The following is a 20391-nucleotide window of genomic DNA, read 5'->3' as shown; positions in this document are numbered from 1 at the left end:
AATATATAATAGAGGGAAACATTCCACGTGGAAAAAATATATTCAAAAAGAAAGATGATGAGACTTACCAAACAAAAGTGCTGGCAGGTCGATAGACACACAAACAAACACAAACATACACACAAAAATCTAGCTTTCGCAACCAACGGTTGCCTCGTCAGGAAAGAGGGAAGAAGAAGGGAAGACAAAAGGATATGGGTTTTAAGGGAGAGGGTAAGGAGTCATTCCAGTCCCGGGAGCGGAAAGACTTACCTTAGGGGGAAAAAAGGACAGGTATACACTCGCACACACACACACATATCCATCCGCATATACACAGACACAAGCAGACGCCTTTACAAATGTCTGCTTGTGTCTGTGTATATGCGGATGGATATGTGTGTGTGTGTGCGCGAGTGTATACCTGTCCTTTTTTCCCCCTAAGGTAAGTCTTTCCGCTCCCGGGATTGGAATGACTCCTTACCCTCTCCCTTAAAACCCATATCCTTTTGTCTTCCCTTCTCCTTCCCTCTTTCCTGACGAGGCAACCGTTGGTTGCGAAAGCTAGATTTTTGTGTGTATGTTTGTGTTTGTTTGTGTGTCTATCGACCTGCCAGCGCTTTTGTTTGGTAAGTCTCATCATCTTTCTTTTTGAATATATATATATTAAATCCATATATGAATTACACTACTGGCTATTAAAATTGCTACACCAAGAAGAAATGCAGATGATAAACAGGTATTCATTGGACAAATATATTATACTAGAAATGACATGTCATTACAGTTTGGGTGCGTAGATCCTGAGAAATCAGTACCCAGAACAACCACCTCTGGCCATAATAACGGCCTTGATACGCCTAGGCATTGAGTCAAACAGAGCTTGGGTGGCGTGTACAGGTACAGCTGCCCATGCAGCTTCAACACGATACCACAGTTCATCAAGAGTAGTGACTGGCGTATTGTGTTGAGCCAGTTGCTCGGCCACCATCGACCAGACATTTTCAATTGGTGAGAGATCTGGAGAATGTGCTGGTCAGGACAGCAGTTGAACATTTTGTGTATCCAGAAAGGCCCGTACAGGACCTGCAACATGGGGTCGTGCATTACTCTGCTAAAATGTAGGGTTTTGCAGGTATCGAAGGAAGCGTAGAGCCACGGGTCATAAGACATCTGAAATGTAACATCCACTGTTCAAAGTGCTGTCAATGCGACCAAGAGGTGACCGAGATGTGTAACCACTGGCACCCCATACCATCACGCAGGGTGATACGCCAGTATGGCAATGACGAATACACACTTCCAATATGCGTTCACCGCGATGTCGCCAAATATGGATGTGACCATCACGTTGCTGTAAACAGAATCTGGATTCATCCGAAAAAATGACATTTTGCCATTTGTGCACCCATGTTCGTCGCTGAGTACACCATCGCAGGCACTCCTGCCCGAGATGCAGCGTCAAGGGTAACCACAGCCATGGTCTCTGAGCTGATAGTGCATGCTGCTGCAAACTTCGTCGAACTGTTCGTGCAGATGGTTGTCGTCTTGCAAACGTCCCCATCTGTTGACTCAGGGATTGAGACGTGGCTGAATGATCTGTTACAGCCATGTGGATAAGATGCCTGTCATCTCAACTGCTAGTGATACAAGACCATTGGGATCCAGCACGCCATTTCGTATTACCCTCCTGAACCCACTGACTCCATATTCTGCTAACAGTCATTGGATCTCTACCAACGCGAGCAGCAATGTTGCGATACGATAAACCGCAATCGTGATAGGCTACAATTTTACCTTTATCAAAGTCGGAAACGTGATGGTACGCATTTCTCCTCCTTACACGAGGCATCACAACAATGTTTCACCAGGCAACGTTGGTCAACTGCTGTTTATGTATGAGAAACCGGTTGGAAACTTTCCTCACGTCAGCACATTGTAGGTGTCCACCGGCACCAACCTTGTGTGAATGCTCTGAAAAGCTAATAATTTGCATATCACAGCATCTTCTTCTGTCGGTTAAATTTCACGTCTGTAGCATGCCATCTTCGTGGTACAGCAATTTTAATGGCCTGTAGTGTAGTACAACTGGATCTCTAAGTACATAAATAAATTGTTCTTAATTTTCATCAGGACCAGAATACAGCAATTTACTTTCTTGAAACAGGTGAAAGTTTCTTATCCAGAAAATATCTTCAAATTTATGATGTATGAGTCATCAACAAAATATTTCTTCATCGATTAGCAAAATACCTCACTCAGCAACAAGTCATTTTGAGGTTGCACGCACAATCAAGCGCGCGCGCGGGCGCACACACACACACACACACACACACACACACACACACACACACACACACACACACTCTCTCTTCGTTACTGTCCTCACCCATCCAGGACCTTCCCTATTCCCATCCCAGCATTACTCGGCCGTTATTCCACCACCACACCCAGTCTTTTTATTTCTGTTCTTTTCTGCTACTCCCCCTGCCCCCCCCCCCCCCACCTCTCCCCTGCCCTCACTCTAACCTGCAACACTTCACTGTCATTTTGTTGTGCCTATCTGCGACTCCACTATATGGTGAGTAGCAACTTCCCTTCTCACAATATTGTTACATTCCATCCTGGATGTTGTATTGTTTGATTAAAATCCACTTCTAGTATAGATCTCTACATTCAGCCCCTCTTGTATCACTTTTGATTACCTTCATTGGACATCATAAGGCATACAAAGCTGAATATTAAACTAATCTTCATATTGCAGTGGCTCTTTGATAACGGGATTGCCAACAGAGTGGGGGCCAACAATGCCAGGCCCCCATCGGTGTACTGATGGTGCAAACACCACACTATGCTCACTGACAAACGTAAATTACTTTCAATTGGATTTTACATGTTTCTAACTGCAATTTTAAAGCACAGCAGTAACATGAAGATGGTGCACACAATTCTAGTGAAACTCGAAAGACAACTTCCCTATCAGCACGATAGTGCTTACCTTAACACCTGTAAAAATATCAGACATGACACTGCAAGCATTCATGTAATTGCAATGTTAACAATTGTTTCAAGTGCTGCCAACCTTTTTCACTACTTTATAAGTCAATAGAAGCATTACTGATATCATGCAGCTTGTTGGAAAGTCAAGCGGAGAAATGATCTGTTAAATATTTCTTTTGATATACCAAATCATAAGAATGAACACAGATTTACATAAAAGTGATAAATAAAAGGTCTTAGTAAAAGGAATACAGTATTTCAGTCCAAGCCCTGGATATATTGAAGTTTATGCATGGTAATTTCAAAGAACTTAAGTATTTTATTTGGGTAAGCCAGGTAAATGAAAAATGCAGTGCTGAAAGCTTACAAAGTTAAATCTCACACACTTTTTTTATGTCTCTTCTGTTCTAAGTAATTCAAGGTCAATGATGCTTGAAATCAAAATCACTTATAGAAACCACCACAGTCAGGACGTTATGTATTCTGTACTTAAGCCATTTGATTTTACTGATGCCTGAAATGCAATAGCTTCAGTGACGTTTACCCATTCAAACAATGACATACTGCAGTTCACAATATTTTATAACAGAGAAAGAAAAATGAGAAGGGAAAACACAAAGGAATACAAAATCAAACAAATGTGTCACAGAAACATTTCAAAATAAACGCAACGTTCTGAAACTCCAAAGACAATATTACAAATTTAATATAATAAACAAAACTCTTAGATAGAATACAAATAACAATGGACTGAACAAAGACAGCCACTTCTCATATAGTGAGACGTTGAGTAGTGGATCCAAGACAAACAAAATCTAGTGCCATAGCTAAGTTCTGAAATGGCACTTGCATGCAAACCCCTCCCTTAGACAAACCCCCTCCCCAGCTATCATTTTCATTCTATGTCTCGTTCGAAGGACATATGCTTGAAAGCTCAGGTACATGTTCAATATCTTTTGCGTGTGCCAACTAACTATACAACAACTCCACCATTCAGTGAATGCTTGTCTTAAGTCATTCCATGATTCGTATAAATTTATGTCTTTGAACCAGTGTGTGAAGAGAGAAACTGTTCTTGTTTTTTAAAAAAATCTGAAACTATACAACATTGGTAACTGAACTGCTTGTGTGTTTAACATTCACAAGAAACATGAGTTTGTGGAGCAAAATGTTAGACATGAACGTTAGAACAGCCAAGTTGAGATATCACATGTGGTTCTTTAGTTCATGCTATGCAAAACAAAAAAAAAAAAAAAATCAAATCTTGCATTAACATTAAGCATGAAGGACAATTCAGTGATAGTTTATTATAGAGAAGAAAATAATTAATATTCGAGTGGAACAAGGTGCAATGTCAAACCCACACAAATACTGTTTGCTAAAACCATGACTGATGTTTACAATTGTTTAATGATCATTATCCACGTACACAAGAAGGAGAAAGAGGGGAAGGGGGGCGCTCATTGGAGTATTCACACCAGCATTCAACTGTCATTATTAATAAACAAAGAATACTGCAGTCATGATTATAGAATGTGGATTTAATTCCCAGTTATTCTGAATGAGAGTGAATTTTCTTATTTATTAAACTTCCTATTTGAGTTTTTAAAAACTTAATTAACCAATTAAGGAACAGGGCATAGCATCACAATGGAGAATATGAATGAAAAGAGACAGAAATATTCTACATTATTATTCTGGTTTAAACATAATTCCACCACTGTAAAAATAACATAAAAACACTGAAAAAACTAACTCCTTATCATGCTCACAGGCTTTCAGCTATCCATACCTATCACACAGTTTTGTTTAACTTTGAGTACCTTTGTGCTGAGTGGAAGCAAAATTAGCAAAACAAATCTGGTACAAAAGCAATGCTTCAATAATAACCTTGCACGGCAATCAACAGGCACATCAACTTCTATCAATCAATTTTTGTACATTGTTGTCATAGTTTTCTTCAATCTGAAGACAGTTTTGATGCAGCTACATCCTGTGCAAGCCTCTTCGTCTCTGAATAACTATTGGAATCTACATCCATTTGAACCTGTATACTGTACTCATGCCTGTGATGTGGAATCCACATCAGATAGGACTGATACAGGACATCGAAGAAGTCCAAAGAAGGACAGCTCATTTTGTTTTATCACGAAATAGGAGAGATGGTGTCATGGATATGACACGCGAATCATGGTGGCAATCATCAAAACAAAGGTGTTTTTTATTGTGCAGGATCTTCTCACGAAATTTCAATCAACAACTTATCCTCAGGTTGTAAAAATATTTTGTTGGCACCCACCTACAAAGGGATAAATGATCATCATAGGAAAATAAGAGAAACAAGAGCTTACACGTAAAGATGTGTTTGTTCTTGCTGCACACTGTATGAGAGCTTTAAGGTAGTTCAATGAACCCTCTGTCAGGCACTTAATTGTGAATTGTAGAGTAAGCATGGAGAGGTAGATTGCATTCCTTTCCCCTGATTCAGCCCAGTGTGGTCCCTATGACAATCTCAGCAACCTCTGGCTCTTTCAACTTATCCATGTCCTATTTCCTTACATTCCTACCTTTCTGTAATTCCTTTAGTTTTAACATTCAGTTCATAACCAATAAATTATGGTCCGAGTGATCATCTGCGCCTGGTTATGTCCTGCAGTTAAAAATCTGGTTTCTGTATTACCATTATATGATTTACCTGAAACATTCCAGTGTCTCCAGGTATCTTCCACATATATAACATCCTTACATGATTCACTGACCAAGTTTTTGCAAAGATTAAATTATGCTATGTGCAAAATTCTCCAATACGGTTTCCTCTTTCATTTCCTTACCCTAATCCACATTCTACTATCAAATTCCAGTCCCTCATCACAACTAAATTTTCATCTGTCCAAATTGTTTGAATAATTTCTTTCACCACATCATCCAGTCTATCAATACAATCATCATCTGAAAGCTAGTTTGCATACAAACATGGACTACTGTGGTGGGTGTTAGCTACATGCCTTACAATGTATTCATTATACTGTTCATAGTAAGTTACCCACATTTTTATTCTCTTATTCATTACTAGATCCACACCTGAATGATCTGTGTTTGCTTCTGTGTTGATAAATCTGTACCAACCTGGTCAGAAGTCCTGTTCTTGTTGCCACTGCATTCACTAATTCCCACTACTTCAAGCTATCCATAAATTTTCTAACCTACCTACCCAATTAAGGGATCTAATGTTCAGTGCTCTGACATGTAGATAATCTGTTTTTGTTTCCCTGATGATCGCATCCTACCGAATAGTCCCCTCCCAGAGATTCAAATGGGAGGACCATTTTACCTCCAGAATAAATTCAAATGGCTCTGAGCACTATGGGACTTAAATTCTAAGGTCACCAGTCCCCTAGAACTTAGAACTACTTAAACCTAACTAACCTAAGGACATCATACACATCCATGCCCGAGGCAGGATTCGAACCTGCGACCGTAGCGGTTGCGCAGTTCCAGACTGTAGTGCCTAGAACTGCTCTGCCACTCCGGCCGATCCTCCAGAATATTTTACATAGAAGGATGTTGTCATTATTAAGCCTTAGAATATGAGCTGCATGCCCTTAGCAAAACAATAATGGCTTAGTTTCCCCTTGCTTTCAACCATTTGCAGAAGCCACCACTTCAAGGCCATGTTGACTAATGTTACAAGGCAAGCTGAGTCAGTCATCCAGACTGCTGCCCATGCAACTAATGGAAAGGCTGCTACTCCTCCTCCTCCTCCTCCTCAGGAATCACAGGTTCGTCTCAGCTCTCCCACAAATACCTCTCCTTAGTGGTCACAACTAAGGTCCACTTATCTGTATTGTTGAGGGATACAAGCCACCTTGTTTCACCAATACCCATTGTTCATTGAAGGGATGGTGGGAAAGAAAATGCACATTTTTCATTCAGGGTTCCATAAAATCTTTAGCAGCAAAATCATACAGACACTACTGGATACTAACTCAGTACACTGAGAATAGTTGGATAAAAATACTTCAGGTGATACAATGTCCTGAATGAGCAATATGTACATGGTACACATTTGTAAACTGCTTATGTTTCACGTAGGGTGCTGAACTCACTCATATTTCCCAGGATCTCCCGTATTATAGCAACTTTTTAATCCCCCTGACTCCCTTATTGTCCACCTGTCTCTCCCATATATTTCATCAGTGATCACTCTTATAAATATTAGTCTCGTGAAGTCTTATTGATTGTTCAGGTTTCCTGCCTTCAGATTTTGAAAAGCTTTTGTATACTAGTCTATGTAGAGATGGTTTGGATCAAGTTAATGCGAGGAGCAGAGTCAAAATGACTTAGCCTATACATCTACAGAAGTTGTGAGAAGGGAAATAATCTTTGTCAGTACTGGCAACCAACAAATCACTTGCCTCATCCAATCAGCTGCTATAGTATATAACAGTGACTTGTGAAAGTCGATTGTAGAGACATTTATATTTAAACACACTTGTTACATTATTTATTTGTCAATTGACTTACACAACACATGTAACATAAAAGACTAAAAGGAAGCAAACTATGCCAGTTTTTTTCTAAATGTTTGTATCTACATTGTCATCCATTCCACGAAAATGTGACATAGTTGTGCAGTTGAAATTTACTGCATCTGTATCTCTCCCTTAAACCTCCCTTAAAATCAAGGTCAGATGTTTGTCATCTATCTTAAAACCATGATCAAATGTTGGTCTCCCTAGTTTTGCAACAAAAAACTGCCTGTCACATTGATGTCACTAGAACTACCTCAACAACAACACGAATTTGTCTGCTTGGTCCTTGGTGGAGAATGTAACTTTTTATAGTTCACATGTATTGCTCAAAGAGGAGCATTACTTGTAAGGGAAATTGCAGACAAACATTTGGTGTACATTGCAGCAATTTTTAGTATTGAGACCCCAAACATCAACAATTGTTCCTGCAGTAGAATTTGAAGAATACATGAAAAGTTCAGTAATACACTTCTGTCAATTTGTCCACAAAATACAATTTGTCCACCAAATACACACTTCAAGTTTACAGTTGGGTGAGTACTGATGGAGCAGCAACTGTACTGTCACTGCAAACAGTGTGTGCACGAAGTGTGGTGGCCGAATGATTCTGAATGCAGAGCTTATTTCTGTCAATGGATTATGTTGTAATGTGTGTGTGGAGACTCTGAATGCATGGATCTCTCTCATCCTGGCGTCTGAGTGACCTCCCACTTCCATATAAGCTTCCGTAGTTTATCCCTCTTTCCACACTGGGAAATAATAGTTTTCGAAGATAAGTTTAATGGGCAACCTTCACTGATGTCTTGCCACATACCGTATTTACTCGAATCTAAGCCGCACTTTTTTTTCGCTTTTTGTAATCCAAAAAAACCGGCTGCAGCTTAGAATCAAGTGCAAAGCAAGCAGAGGTTCTGAAAAATGTTGGTAGGTGCCGCCACAACTAACTTCTGCCATCGAATATATGTAGCGCTACACAGGCAAGCTTTGTAGACACAAAGATAAATACTGGCGCCAAAACCTTTGCGCCAGTAAAAAAAAAAAAAAAGAAGAAGAAGAAGAAGAAGAAGGGTGCAAGACGAGCTTTTTTTTCTCTGCCCCGAGTTTTGACCACTGCATTTTCATACATTATCCAACGAAGTAAATACAAATTCCGTATTTCCGTATTGTTCATCTTTGAATGTAGCAGAATTTCAATGTACTATGAAAATCCGACTGGCAAGACTGTTTGGGATGTTTGTCAATATGGTCAACTCTACGTTCTCAATTTTTTCCTACCTGTGATAAGAGATGGTTGCTAATAGGAACCTGATGAAATGTAAATCACATGCAGTATTCTCTTCACCATAAGAATAATACGAATATAAACATTTTGCCACATATTTTTCATGTTTGCTGCTATCTCATTTAAATCCTGTCTGCCTAATAAACTACGAAACTAGAGTGAGACAACAGCAAACGCGGAAGAATATACGTATCGTGTCATGTTTATATTCGTATTATTCTTCTGCCTAATAGTGATACAGTCAGAAATGAAGCACGGCAACTGACTAGATTTTTAAACCTAAGATGACTAACTTCTGTGCAGAATTTGATGTACTAAAGAAGCGGCCGCAAAGATTTTCAAACGAAGAAAAATTTTCACCTAACTCTCGTTCAGAACATGTTCTATCATATGCAGTCTATTATTTGGTTCTTGCTGATCATTATCAAAGAAAGCAGCAGTGTAACAACAAATAGCAGTCTCTTGCCATTGTTTCGCTAATGAGACGATTCCTCTCTCTCTCTCTCTCTCTCTCTCTCTTTCTCTCTTTTTTTTTTTTAGTGGTGGTAGCGCGCACAAGCCATGCCGTGAGCTGCGACAGGTCGTAAACACGCACTATCAGAATGCGACAAACAATGCATGACACAGTACAGTAATGCATTTTCAGCTTAAGAGTGACGTAAACACCTGTAACAAAGAAAATGGCAATTTTCAGATCGAAGCAAACTAAGCAATCGATTCAAACCAGACGAAGCACGTGAAAAAGGAAGGGTACCCGACAAAATACGGACGGAGCGCCTGACGCACAGCAATGGCTACCTGGTAAAGCTTAACTGCTATGCTTATGACTCGAACCAAACTACTGTAGCTGTATCGTCATTCATTCAACCTAAATTGTGTCTCATATTACAATGGACCAACTTTGTTTCGATTTGGAGGTGCGGCCTAAAACTTTTCTCTCCCCTTGAATTTCGGGTCTAAAATTACAGGTGCGGCTTAGATTCGGGAAATTTTTTTTCCTTTATTTCGAATCTCATTTTTCAGGTGCGGCTTAGATTCGAGTAAATACGGTAAGCTTTATACAATGATTAACCAGAATATTATGACCACCTACCTAATAGCTGGTATGTCCAAATTTGGCATGGATATCAATGGGAATGAGTCTTGGCCTTGATAAGTCACTGAAGGGAGCTGGCACCACACCTGCACACACAAGTCACCTAATTCCCATATACTGTGGGGAGGGGGGTGATTAGCTCTGAAGCCACATTCAACCACATCCCAGACGTGTTTGATCAGCTTCAGATCTGGTGAGCTGGGGGACCACCAAATCAAATGGAACTTGCCACGGTGTTCCTCTAACCACTCCCATCACACTCCTGGCCTTGGGACATGGTGTATTACCTTGTTGAAAAATGCCACTGCTGCCAGGAAACATGATCATCATGAAGGGGTGTAAAAGCCCAGCAACCAGTGTACGATATTCGATATTCCTTGGCCGTCATGGTGCCTTGCATGAGCTCCACTGGACTCATGGATGCCCTTGTGAACGTTCCCCAGAGCACAATGGAGCTGCTGCCAACTTGTTTCTGTCCTGCAGTACAGGTGTCAAGGAGCTGTTCTCCTGGAAGATGATGGATTCATGCCCTATCACTGGCACGATAAAGAAAGTATCAGGATTCATGAGACTATGCAATGCTCTGCCACTACCCGAACGTCCAGTGCCGACTGTCATGCTCATTTCAGTCATAGTTGCAATTGTCAACTTTCGCACATGCACTGGCCATTGGCTGTGGAGGCACATCGTTAGTAGTGGTCGGTGCAATGTATGTTCAGGCTCAATTCTACTCTGCCCAGCATTAAAGTGTGATGATAGTTCCACCATAGTTCGCCACCTGCCCTGTTCTAGAACACTAGACAAGTTGTGTGGTTTCCAAAATGCTCATGCCAAGCCTCCAGGCCATCACAATCTGCCCTCAGTCACACTCAGATCTGAGTTTTTCCCATTTTATGAACAAACAGCACACTCACTGATACTACATACACTGTCCATGTGTCTGATAGGAGTCTTTCCTCACCAGGCGACACTGCTATCTCCTGGACAGGTTTATATCAATACTATGTCCATGGCCATAATGTTCTGGCTGATCAGTATATATACTCTCAAGCTGCTTCTACTACCTCTACTGTTTTCATCAGGAGTTACCCAAAAGCCATATGGTACTTTGCCATGTTACATCGAAGGCAAGTCACTTTGTAACACTGCAACCCAGTGTCACAAATATTTTTCAGCCACTTAATTTCACAAGTGTAAAACCACTTTTCCACTTTTTGTAACTACATGTATTTATGAATTTTGTCAGTAGTTAGTACTTATGAAAATGTAATGTAAGCTAACAGAATAAGTAAGAAATAATTACATCAAATCATTGTAGTAAACACAATGACAATGTCAGGGACATATATACTATATGACACACAGAGAATCGATTTCATGTAAAAGTAACACCGTTGGCGAGACCTTGCAGTCGTACAAATGAGAGCAGAGTTGAGCTGCAAAGCATCTGTGGTGTGGTACAGATGTGCATTGACTCACAAATGCTATATGGAGATTGTGCTGGAAATGGTGTTGTATGTGGCAAGGCGAAATATAACTTAGGGAGCATCTATGTGGGCACAGCAACAGGGTCACAAGAAGATTTTGGAATTAATGAGAAATACTGTGAGACCCAAATTCATTCAAGGTGCTCATTAATTGAGAAGAGCATATTGCCAATACTGAATTTGATAATAAACACTACATCACGTCACAAGCAACTCATCACAATGTCAGATCCAGTCAGTAATTTTACAGTTGTGTAATAGTCATGCCAGTGTAATAAACTTTTTTGCAACACCGGAATGTGTTTACGCAAAGCGTAAAGTTTGTGACTGAAACTTTATAGACCCAAGTCGTTAAAGATCAGCGGGGTCCTATCTTCCTTACCACGAGTTCTGCAAAAGTTAAAAGAAAACAGATTCATTTAAATTTAACAGTTGATTTTCAATCAAGTAATTCTTGTAATAAAATTCAGTGATAACTATAGTTGTTCATAGAATGTTACACTACTACTGTACACAATCAGTTCAAACTAAAAGTGATTTGTACGCAGTTCATATTTCTATGACAAAAATATGCTGGGTTTCTTGTAGTCAAAATTATTTTATGATTTTATGTTGCATTTTGTGACTGATATTTTGTGCATTTGTTTAAATAACATTAGTGTTGATAAATAGTTGCCATGAAAGAAAGTTTTTAACGGCGTCATTTGAAAAGTAGTCAGTAAAGTAGATTATTTAAGTTTGGTCATGATTACACTACCATCCAAACAGACAGCAGTACTGTGAGTTACATAATATAGTACAGTTTCTATGAAGTGTTGGTTTTCATAATTATAATTAACATCATCGCATTACAAGTTAATGTCTTTAGTGTTTACATTACACATGTTTTCTACGTCTAAGTTCATGTGAATCAATTTTGTTCAGTTGCCGTAATTATCATTCTTGCTCAGTATTTGCGCAATTTCAAAGTCATTACAGCCATTTACCAAATTTAACTTTTGTTCATTTTTGGAGCTGACCACCATTTTTATTCTGCAATCTAAATTCATTCAAACCATTTTCATATATATAGTTATGGTTAACTACAGAGAAACTTTACCTTATTTTGTTCTTTTAACATTTCTACCATTGTTTTACACAGTAAACACTAGTGCGATAGATCAGGTTGTAACTATCTACGCTTTATCAGCAAGCACCGATCTTCAGATTTGATGACTTGTTTCCATTAATCACGGAACATTTAGGTACTCATGTGACAAAAACCTTTTTATGCGCTGGACAGTACAGGTACATTATAACTTTACTACCACAGATTACATTGATGCCTATGATTGGAGAAACACTGATAGTGATCATGATTTAGTTAGATAGTGAATAACTCAGGTTATTCCTCTGTAGCAATTCAGAATAGAGTACTCGTTTTCAGGCACCACCGAGAGTGCAGCACTTGTCCCAGCCAAAGTTGCTATTGCACACCTATATTACTAAATGGTTAAAACGGGCAGACGGACGTGTCATCCCACTTGCACACTGCCCATCTAACAGCATACAGAAGTAACAAAGATTTGATTTTCAGTATCTCGTTTAATTACTGCCTTTTTACTGCCGTAAAGGTATTTTCATACAAACATGGATAAATGAGCTAACAAACTGAATAAGTCATGATTACATTATTATTTTGTGACGAGGCCATGGAGACCGCATGTCCCTTATACCAAAATATTCCGAATGTATCCCAGAACAACCTCCACAATTTTGTTAGTGGGGTTTGGTTTTATCTTGTAGTGGCAAATAGAAATATCTGAGGACTACATAACAAATAAGAGCGTTTACTGTAAAACATACATTCAGTAAATGTGAGTTCTATTACACTCTTGATATTATCAACACTGTTATTAATAATTCTGCCTACAGAAGTATTTTGTTGTAATACCATTTAACAGTATATCCATTTTCTGAATAGTCAAAGAGAAAATCTCTCTCAATGTGTTTGTTGCTTGTAATGGATAATATTATGTACCCCACTTTGCTGTTGTGGTTTTTGTAGAACTTCTTCAGAAGAAACAGTAGTGAGCACAGAACAAGTGTAGGGACTGACAGCATCAATGTGTACTTAATGTACGCAAGACAAATGAGTTTCAGCCTCTTTGGTGTGAAAAGCTACATTTGGAGTGAGTTTTTAAAGATAATAGGCACTCTAGAAAAAGATGTATAATGGGAAAGGATGTTCAAGGACTGTAACACCCTATTTATAAAGGTAGCATGTTTTCGGAGGAAAATCTCTATTGTAAGAAACTTGCACGATAAGCAGCTAACGTTGTTTATAGTAAGAACGATTGTGTAATATATCTGTTCCATACTTAAATGACATCTCATAATGATGAAAGCTACAAGCTGCTCAATTACAGGAAGACTATCTGTGGTGGGAAAAGCATTAAAATAAACAGCAGTTGCAAATCCAGAGAGCATCGATGCTAGATCAGAATATTTATTGCATCATACAATACTGTATAAATGTAGACCTTCCGGCATTTACTATTGGTGAAAAGTTCTCACGTTTCCCTGGTGGGTGGCAGTGTTAAAATGCTACGACATTTTGAAGAATGCCACAGTTGCCAACTTTTGCCAAAGTATTGAGAGATTGCTGATGTCTTAATATCTACACGAGCTAAGTGCACCCTCCAGGGTGAGGCTGCAGTGCTGGGGGAAGCCAGTGTGCCAGAGGCTGTGCTCGAACTTTGTCTGTGTATACCTGATGCATCTTGGTGCTGGACACTGCTGGGCGCACTCCTATACTATTGCCACTAGTACAGGATTCCGCGCCGAACTCAGTTGGTATTTGTTCCTATGGACTAGATTCTTGTGAATCCTAATTCCTAAGGATTACTTTGTAACGCTGTCCCAATAGCCGACTGCTCGGCAAAGTGCCTCGGTGTTCTGAAAGACAAAAGTATGGTCTACCTTTATGCTACACTCGGCTGTCACCGATTTCTCTATGTGTCTCAGTAGAATGCACCTGATGTGCTCGTCGCAGCCTCTGGCGCACCCACTACCACACCGCTGCAACCTCACAACCCTCCCCACCTGATACCAAACGGTATTTCCTCATTACTTGACACCAAACAGTACTCAGCCGCTGCCAACCAGGTGGATGGAGTGCATCCCTAGCATAAATATTACAACATCTGTAATTTCTCGTCACTTCCCCAGATGATGACAAGTACGTCACTCTTCAAAATGTTGCAGTATTTTAGCACAGGCACCTGGCTGGAAACTTGAAAGTATTTCATCAACTCCAAAATAAATTGGCCACAGTTTGCAGAATCATTAAATTGATGACATAGTGACATGTTTTGTTGTAAGGGGGGGGGGGGGGGGGGGGGGGTTGAGTCAAAGGGTTATTCAATTTGGCTTAATTTAAGGTTGAGAGAGTCACCTAAACTCTGACACTTCGAGAAGATATGTATTTAGGGGAGACTTGTACGTCTATTTTTCCAGAAACTTATGGCAAATTACAAGGTTTCATCTACACTAAGAGAGGGAGTATCACCTGAACTAATAAATATGTGCAGTGTACTTTTGGGATGAAATTAGACTAGACAGATCACACCTGAAATGAAATAGTATATTAGTGTTTGGTAGAAGAAAAGTGGCACCTCTGATTAGGGATAATTATTTTGCATAACAGTTATGACACACAAGCATGCAAGCAATAGGTATTAGTGGGAATAGAGTTATTTTTATCACACTGGTGAAGCAAGTACTAAATGTACCAAAGCTGAATTTTTAGCAAGTAGATAGCTATCATGAACAGATTTATCTTTGACTTCTTAAGCCACATGGGCCGGTAGTTGTCTTTTTGGCTAACACTGATATTTTGATGTTAGATAAAAAGCAAATTTAATAACATTTTCAGTATATAAATTAAAATTCCTTACTATAAATAAATGTAATTTAAAATAAAACAAAAATATTAAAACAGAAAGACTGAATATCCAAGAACCAAGTTTCTACATTGGTGAAATGATGTTGATTAAATGCAAGATAATGATTCTCATAAATTAATCTCTGATGAAGAATCTCCTATCATATTTTATATTCTAATGCTGAATTGCTTTCACTTAAATATCTATATAGAAAAAAATCAAATGCATTTTTTCAAGCGAAGTTGGTTGACTTTAAAAGAAATGTTGTGAACAGAGAAATAAAGCGAGATGTGGCATTTTAATAACAAGTTTGCAGAAACTGAAATATTGTTGCTGCATGGTTGAATAATATCATTGGTGCGTGCGATACAAATAAAATAACATGTTACTTCTACATTGATGATTAAGGAGAAAAGTGGGCAGCAATCCTTAATAACAACCAGTGTTTTGGTCTATCAACTTATTTCTCCAAGGAACCAAAGAAAAATATTTAGAACAGTAATGATGTTTAATTTTTGACCTACATTCACTTACCGAACAAATCGACAAAGCTTAGTCCCCGTGGCTTGTCGGGTTAAGTCGCATGAATTTAGTTTTCAATTAGTCACAGAACAACAGAAATTAGCACTGGTGAGGCAAGCAACAACACTAGTTCCACTCTCAATGGTAACCTGCATCATCGAAACAAATGATATTTCACTGGTTGTGTGTTACCATTTTGAAGAGATGAATGATGTCTGCATCTTTGTGATTAAACGAGTCACAAAATTTTCTTTGGTCTTTGTTTCATACATCTCTTGTCACTGTTCATCAAGTTGAAGAAAGACCACAAATATCCAAGAAGATAAAAGTTATTTACAGTGGAAAAGTTAGACACCTCCTCCTGTGTAACTCCACAAACCATTGTACCCGTGAGTAGGGTTTCTTCCTTTTTCACACTAGCATGGGGGCACAGGAGGGGTGATTTCTTAAACAACTCTGTGCAGCTCGTAATTAGTCAAACCTTGTCTTCTAAATAACAATATGTAGGGGTGTTGTATAGTTCTCACTTAAAGGTGGTTCTCAAAACTCTGGAAGTAGGTTTACACGGGATAATTTGTGTCTACCTTCAAGCATCTGCCAGTGCAGTTTTTTCAAATCTCTGACACTTTCCTGTGAGGGGGACAAGAAACACCTGTGACCATTTTTGTTGCTTTTACTTTTATACATTCGATATAAATACCCCTGTAAGTCCTGCATGGTATGTGTTGCGCACACTTCAGCTGTATTTCCTTCTCATCCCATCCACTAAGTCTCCAATGTCCCCCGTTCCCGACAACTTTTCCAAAATCTACCTCTTTTTTCTTGAATCTCTCCAGTCCTTCACACCTTTTCCTTCCCCTTCAAACCTACTGCCCGAAGAAGGAGCCACAGGCTCTGAAAGTTTGCCTAATTATACCCTCCTTTTATGTGTGTGTTCTGCTGCCGCTTGTTGAGTAAATTTTTTGTCTATCCAATTACATTACACTTTAGTTTGGGCCGCACCAGTGCTTTGCAAGTAATAAATATAATAAATGCAATTGTATATTTCTAATAATATTTCCTTTCACAAAGCAACATAAAGTTTCTCATATACACATACAATACAGCCGTTGCTTCCAAACACACCTGTATTGTACAACTGTGTTCAATGAAGGGAAGATGCTGCAGTAAGAAAAGTCATAACTTACTTCACTAGCAAAGATCACGCAGTAAGACAAACGAACAAATTATCTGAAATAATCAACAGGAAAATGAGACAATATTATTCATATTTCAGTGCTTCGCACGAAATCTGGAAAGTGTACGCACCGTCATAGAGCAGATGTCACACTGGGTATCGGTGCATTTCTTCTTGAGGTCATCTGGCAGTGACATCCTTTCAACCGAAGAGCCTCCAGCGGCACCTTAGACATACGACAGAAAGTATTGCAGGTGAACACTTCTGCTCCCCACTCAAACACAGACTGGGTATCACAGAAGTGGCTTACATAAACAGCCAACAATTCTTTTTTTTTTTTTACTGCCTTACTAAAATGAACTGTATGTGGCAGGAAGAGACAATGTAACATGGTGTAATCGCTTAAAAGGCAGCATCAGGGAGAAGACAGTAGTCAAGGCATTTAGCTGTTCCATGGATAGCCCTCAATGACAGGAAATGTGGCCAAGGAAAACCTGGAAACAGGGCATCTATTGAAGGAAACCCCCAGAAATATACTCTTTAAAGGTTTATGGCACCTTACTGTTATGATCAGTACTAAGAGACCTAAATTAGTACCAAAATTTATAAAATATTACACACAAACTGTTATAAGACAACAATAAATAATACAAATATTTTATCAAAAGTAAAAAAAAAAGTAAAAGAATCCTTGCTTATATGGTTTACTTGACTGCATGACAGAAGCCCTGCCATCAGTACATACTGCATCTTTACATGAATTTCACTCTTTCCAATATTGTTTTCGTTCTACAAACACAACTTCAAACCCTCCAACCATGCGAAATGCATGCTGAGTAAAATCAAAGCTCAATTAGAATCATTGAACACAAGCAATTTACAGCATTTTTCTTGCATGCATTTTATTTGCTGTAAAAGCAAAGAAACAAAGCTTTATGGTCAAAATAATGAGTGAATGTCAATACAAATATTATTACTCAAGTGCAATTTTTGGAATCTGCACATCAGCTGTCAATCATTATTCAAGTTTGCAAAATCATTTTAAGAAAACTTTTTTTTGACAGTGGCAAAAATATGCTTAAACACGTTCTTTAACAACTGTTAGGTTTCCACTACAACTGCTACAATAATTAACTCTGTGCACCATCAACCACCTAGGGCAAAAAGTTTAAAAGACAGAGAGACAAAGTGAAAAATAAAAATATCGCAGGCATCAAAAATTAACATAATCTCCAAAAGAGGTGGTGCCACTCACTCACCGGGAGGCTGGCCAAGGGGAGGGCACCTGTCAGGAGGCGGAGGCCGAGGGCCGGGAGCTGCCCGCGGGGGCGGAGGGGGCGGTCTCACCAGCAACAGCTGCCGCAGCACGGGCGGCGGCACCCCGCAGCGTGCAGCGTATCCCCTGCACGCAGGAGGTGGGGGCGGAGGGGGAGGTCGTGAAAGGAAGGCCGCGGCAGCAGCTGCGGCCCTCGCAGCACCGGACGAGGGTGGCGGAGGGGGTGGTGGGGCAGGAGGCAGCAGGCCAAAAGGGGGTGGCGGGGGAGGCCGCATGGGTGGCAGAGGTGGGCCATAGCGCGGTGGTGGGGGCGGCGGGTAGCGGCCGGCTGGTGGGCCACTGATCCCGGGCTGGCCGGGCGGGGGTGGCGGAGGTGGCGCCGGAGGCATCGGACGAGGCGGGCCGTAGCCACTTCCGCCACCGGGAGGCATCCTCGGTCCCATGTCATGTCCCTGCCTCGGTCGAGGTGCCTGACGCATATCTGAGCCCTGAAAGAAAAGCAAACAAAATCTCCGTCACAAAAGCATCTCCATCACAGAAGGCAACTGTTAGATGCCTGGAGTGGCATTCACAATGTAAGCATATCTCTGCTATGATAACAGCACAGATACAGTCGCACTGTGAGTGTGCGTCTGGAGATCTTCAGCAGGCAACTTACTATGTAACATATTCGCATCACCTGACGATGTTTCGGTTCTATGTTGAAAATGGTAATGATACCTTTTGTATCACCTAAGGATGAGAAACACAACAAAATATTTTACAAGGCAGTCACTGTATTTCCCTAATGCCATATACCCAGGTGTTGTTTCTGATTTTTCCCGTCTCAACAATTTTTTACATTATTAGTGGCACAAACAATTGCATATGTGAGCCAGTTAACAGAAGGAACATGGTTGGGGCAATTAAATATGTTCTCAAGTGAAGGGACACAGATTAGTGTGAAATGGAAGTAGTTCTGCACCAGTTGCTGTACACGAAACATAACAATATTGGATTAAAGGTTCTTTTTATTCTGTTATGACAATCTGTTACAAGCAGGAGGAATATTTTTCAACTTTCACCAGGCCTACAAAAGCAACCAGTTGCAGACTATTTCAACAGCATCATGAGCAAGAATTACATTCCCAGACATGAAGCTCTGTAATGATAAATCACCAGTTTTCTCGGATACTCACCCTTTTGTTTAAACGTAAAACATAAAAACCAAGAAACGCAAGTATCGTGTGAAGCATTACCAGCTCTGAATCAAATGGTTGCACTTCTGAAAACTTTTGTGGAACAGTAGTACACCACAGTAAAAATCTATACAGCAGACACAGCTGAATAAAATATCTGTACAGAGATCACGAATGAAGAAAATTAATGCTTGTACACCAGTATTTTGTGACTTTACTGAAGATGAAATTGAAGACTCATCTATAGATGAGATCATTAGACACGAGGACAGAGTCAGAATTAAAGATGGATTAGAGAGGAACAGAAAAGGGTAGTGCAATTAAGAATGAGTGGGAGCACAGGCGAGAAAGAAGGATGAAGAGGAAAATGTAAAAACCAATGAAGATAATACTGAAGCATATAGGAAGAAAGAGAAAATAGAAGAAATGTGTTAATGGAAGTCCAGTCCCAGTGAGTGTAGATGCAAGGTTGGGTCACAGGACAAGTGCCCATCTCTGGAGTTCAGAAAACTGGTATCGGGTGTGAGGATCAAAATAGCTCATGTGATGTAGCAGTAGTAGGCACTCAGGTTCCTCGAGTCCCGCTGTAGAGCACGTTCATCATCTCGGTTCTAATTGTCCTCAAGGCAGGCATTTCTTTGATACCCATTCGTGCACTCAGTCAAAATAACAGTGGTCAATCCTACACAAGCATTGTGTAGTTCTTAACACATTGGAGATCAAGCTCCAGCATAGCTCAAGCCACAACTTTCTGTCAATAAGAATGCACCCTAGCATAGGTAGGGCCGCGATTTTGTCTGCACATGAGTCTTCTAATGCTCGAAAACTCGACTGATTTCATCCGAGAACAACGTACAAACATTTGGATACCTGTTCTTTGAGTGGTACTGCCTTTTGTTATCAGTTTCTAGAATTATTCTTAAAGAAACATTAACC

General features: G+C 39.9%; 2 protein-coding genes across 2 annotated transcripts in view; one reads left to right on the top strand and one right to left on the bottom strand.

Moving 5' to 3' along the window:
- Window positions 1-7301, top strand: part of LOC126106356 (speckle-type POZ protein-like) — a 497553-nt gene extending 490252 nt beyond the window's left edge. Inside the window, exon 4 of the transcript XR_007523336.1 lies at window positions 7292-7301. The gene's annotated coding sequence lies outside the window, so the exon portion shown is untranslated. The remainder of the gene's footprint in view (window positions 1-7291) is intronic.
- Window positions 1-20391, bottom strand: part of LOC126106355 (basic proline-rich protein-like) — a 109596-nt gene that overhangs the window by 43130 nt on the left and 46075 nt on the right. Inside the window, exons 4-5 of the mRNA XM_049912607.1 lie at window positions 18261-18765; window positions 17133-17227 (exon numbers count right to left, since the gene is read on the bottom strand). Of these exons, the coding sequence (XP_049768564.1) occupies window positions 17133-17227; window positions 18261-18765 (600 nt within the window). The remainder of the gene's footprint in view (window positions 1-17132; window positions 17228-18260; window positions 18766-20391) is intronic.

This window comes from Schistocerca cancellata, chromosome 10 (assembly GCF_023864275.1).
Source record: "Schistocerca cancellata isolate TAMUIC-IGC-003103 chromosome 10, iqSchCanc2.1, whole genome shotgun sequence".
NCBI lineage: Eukaryota > Metazoa > Arthropoda > Insecta > Orthoptera > Acrididae > Schistocerca > Schistocerca cancellata.
Note: the sequence above shows the minus strand (reverse complement) of the source record. Positions and strands in the feature narration are given on the sequence as shown.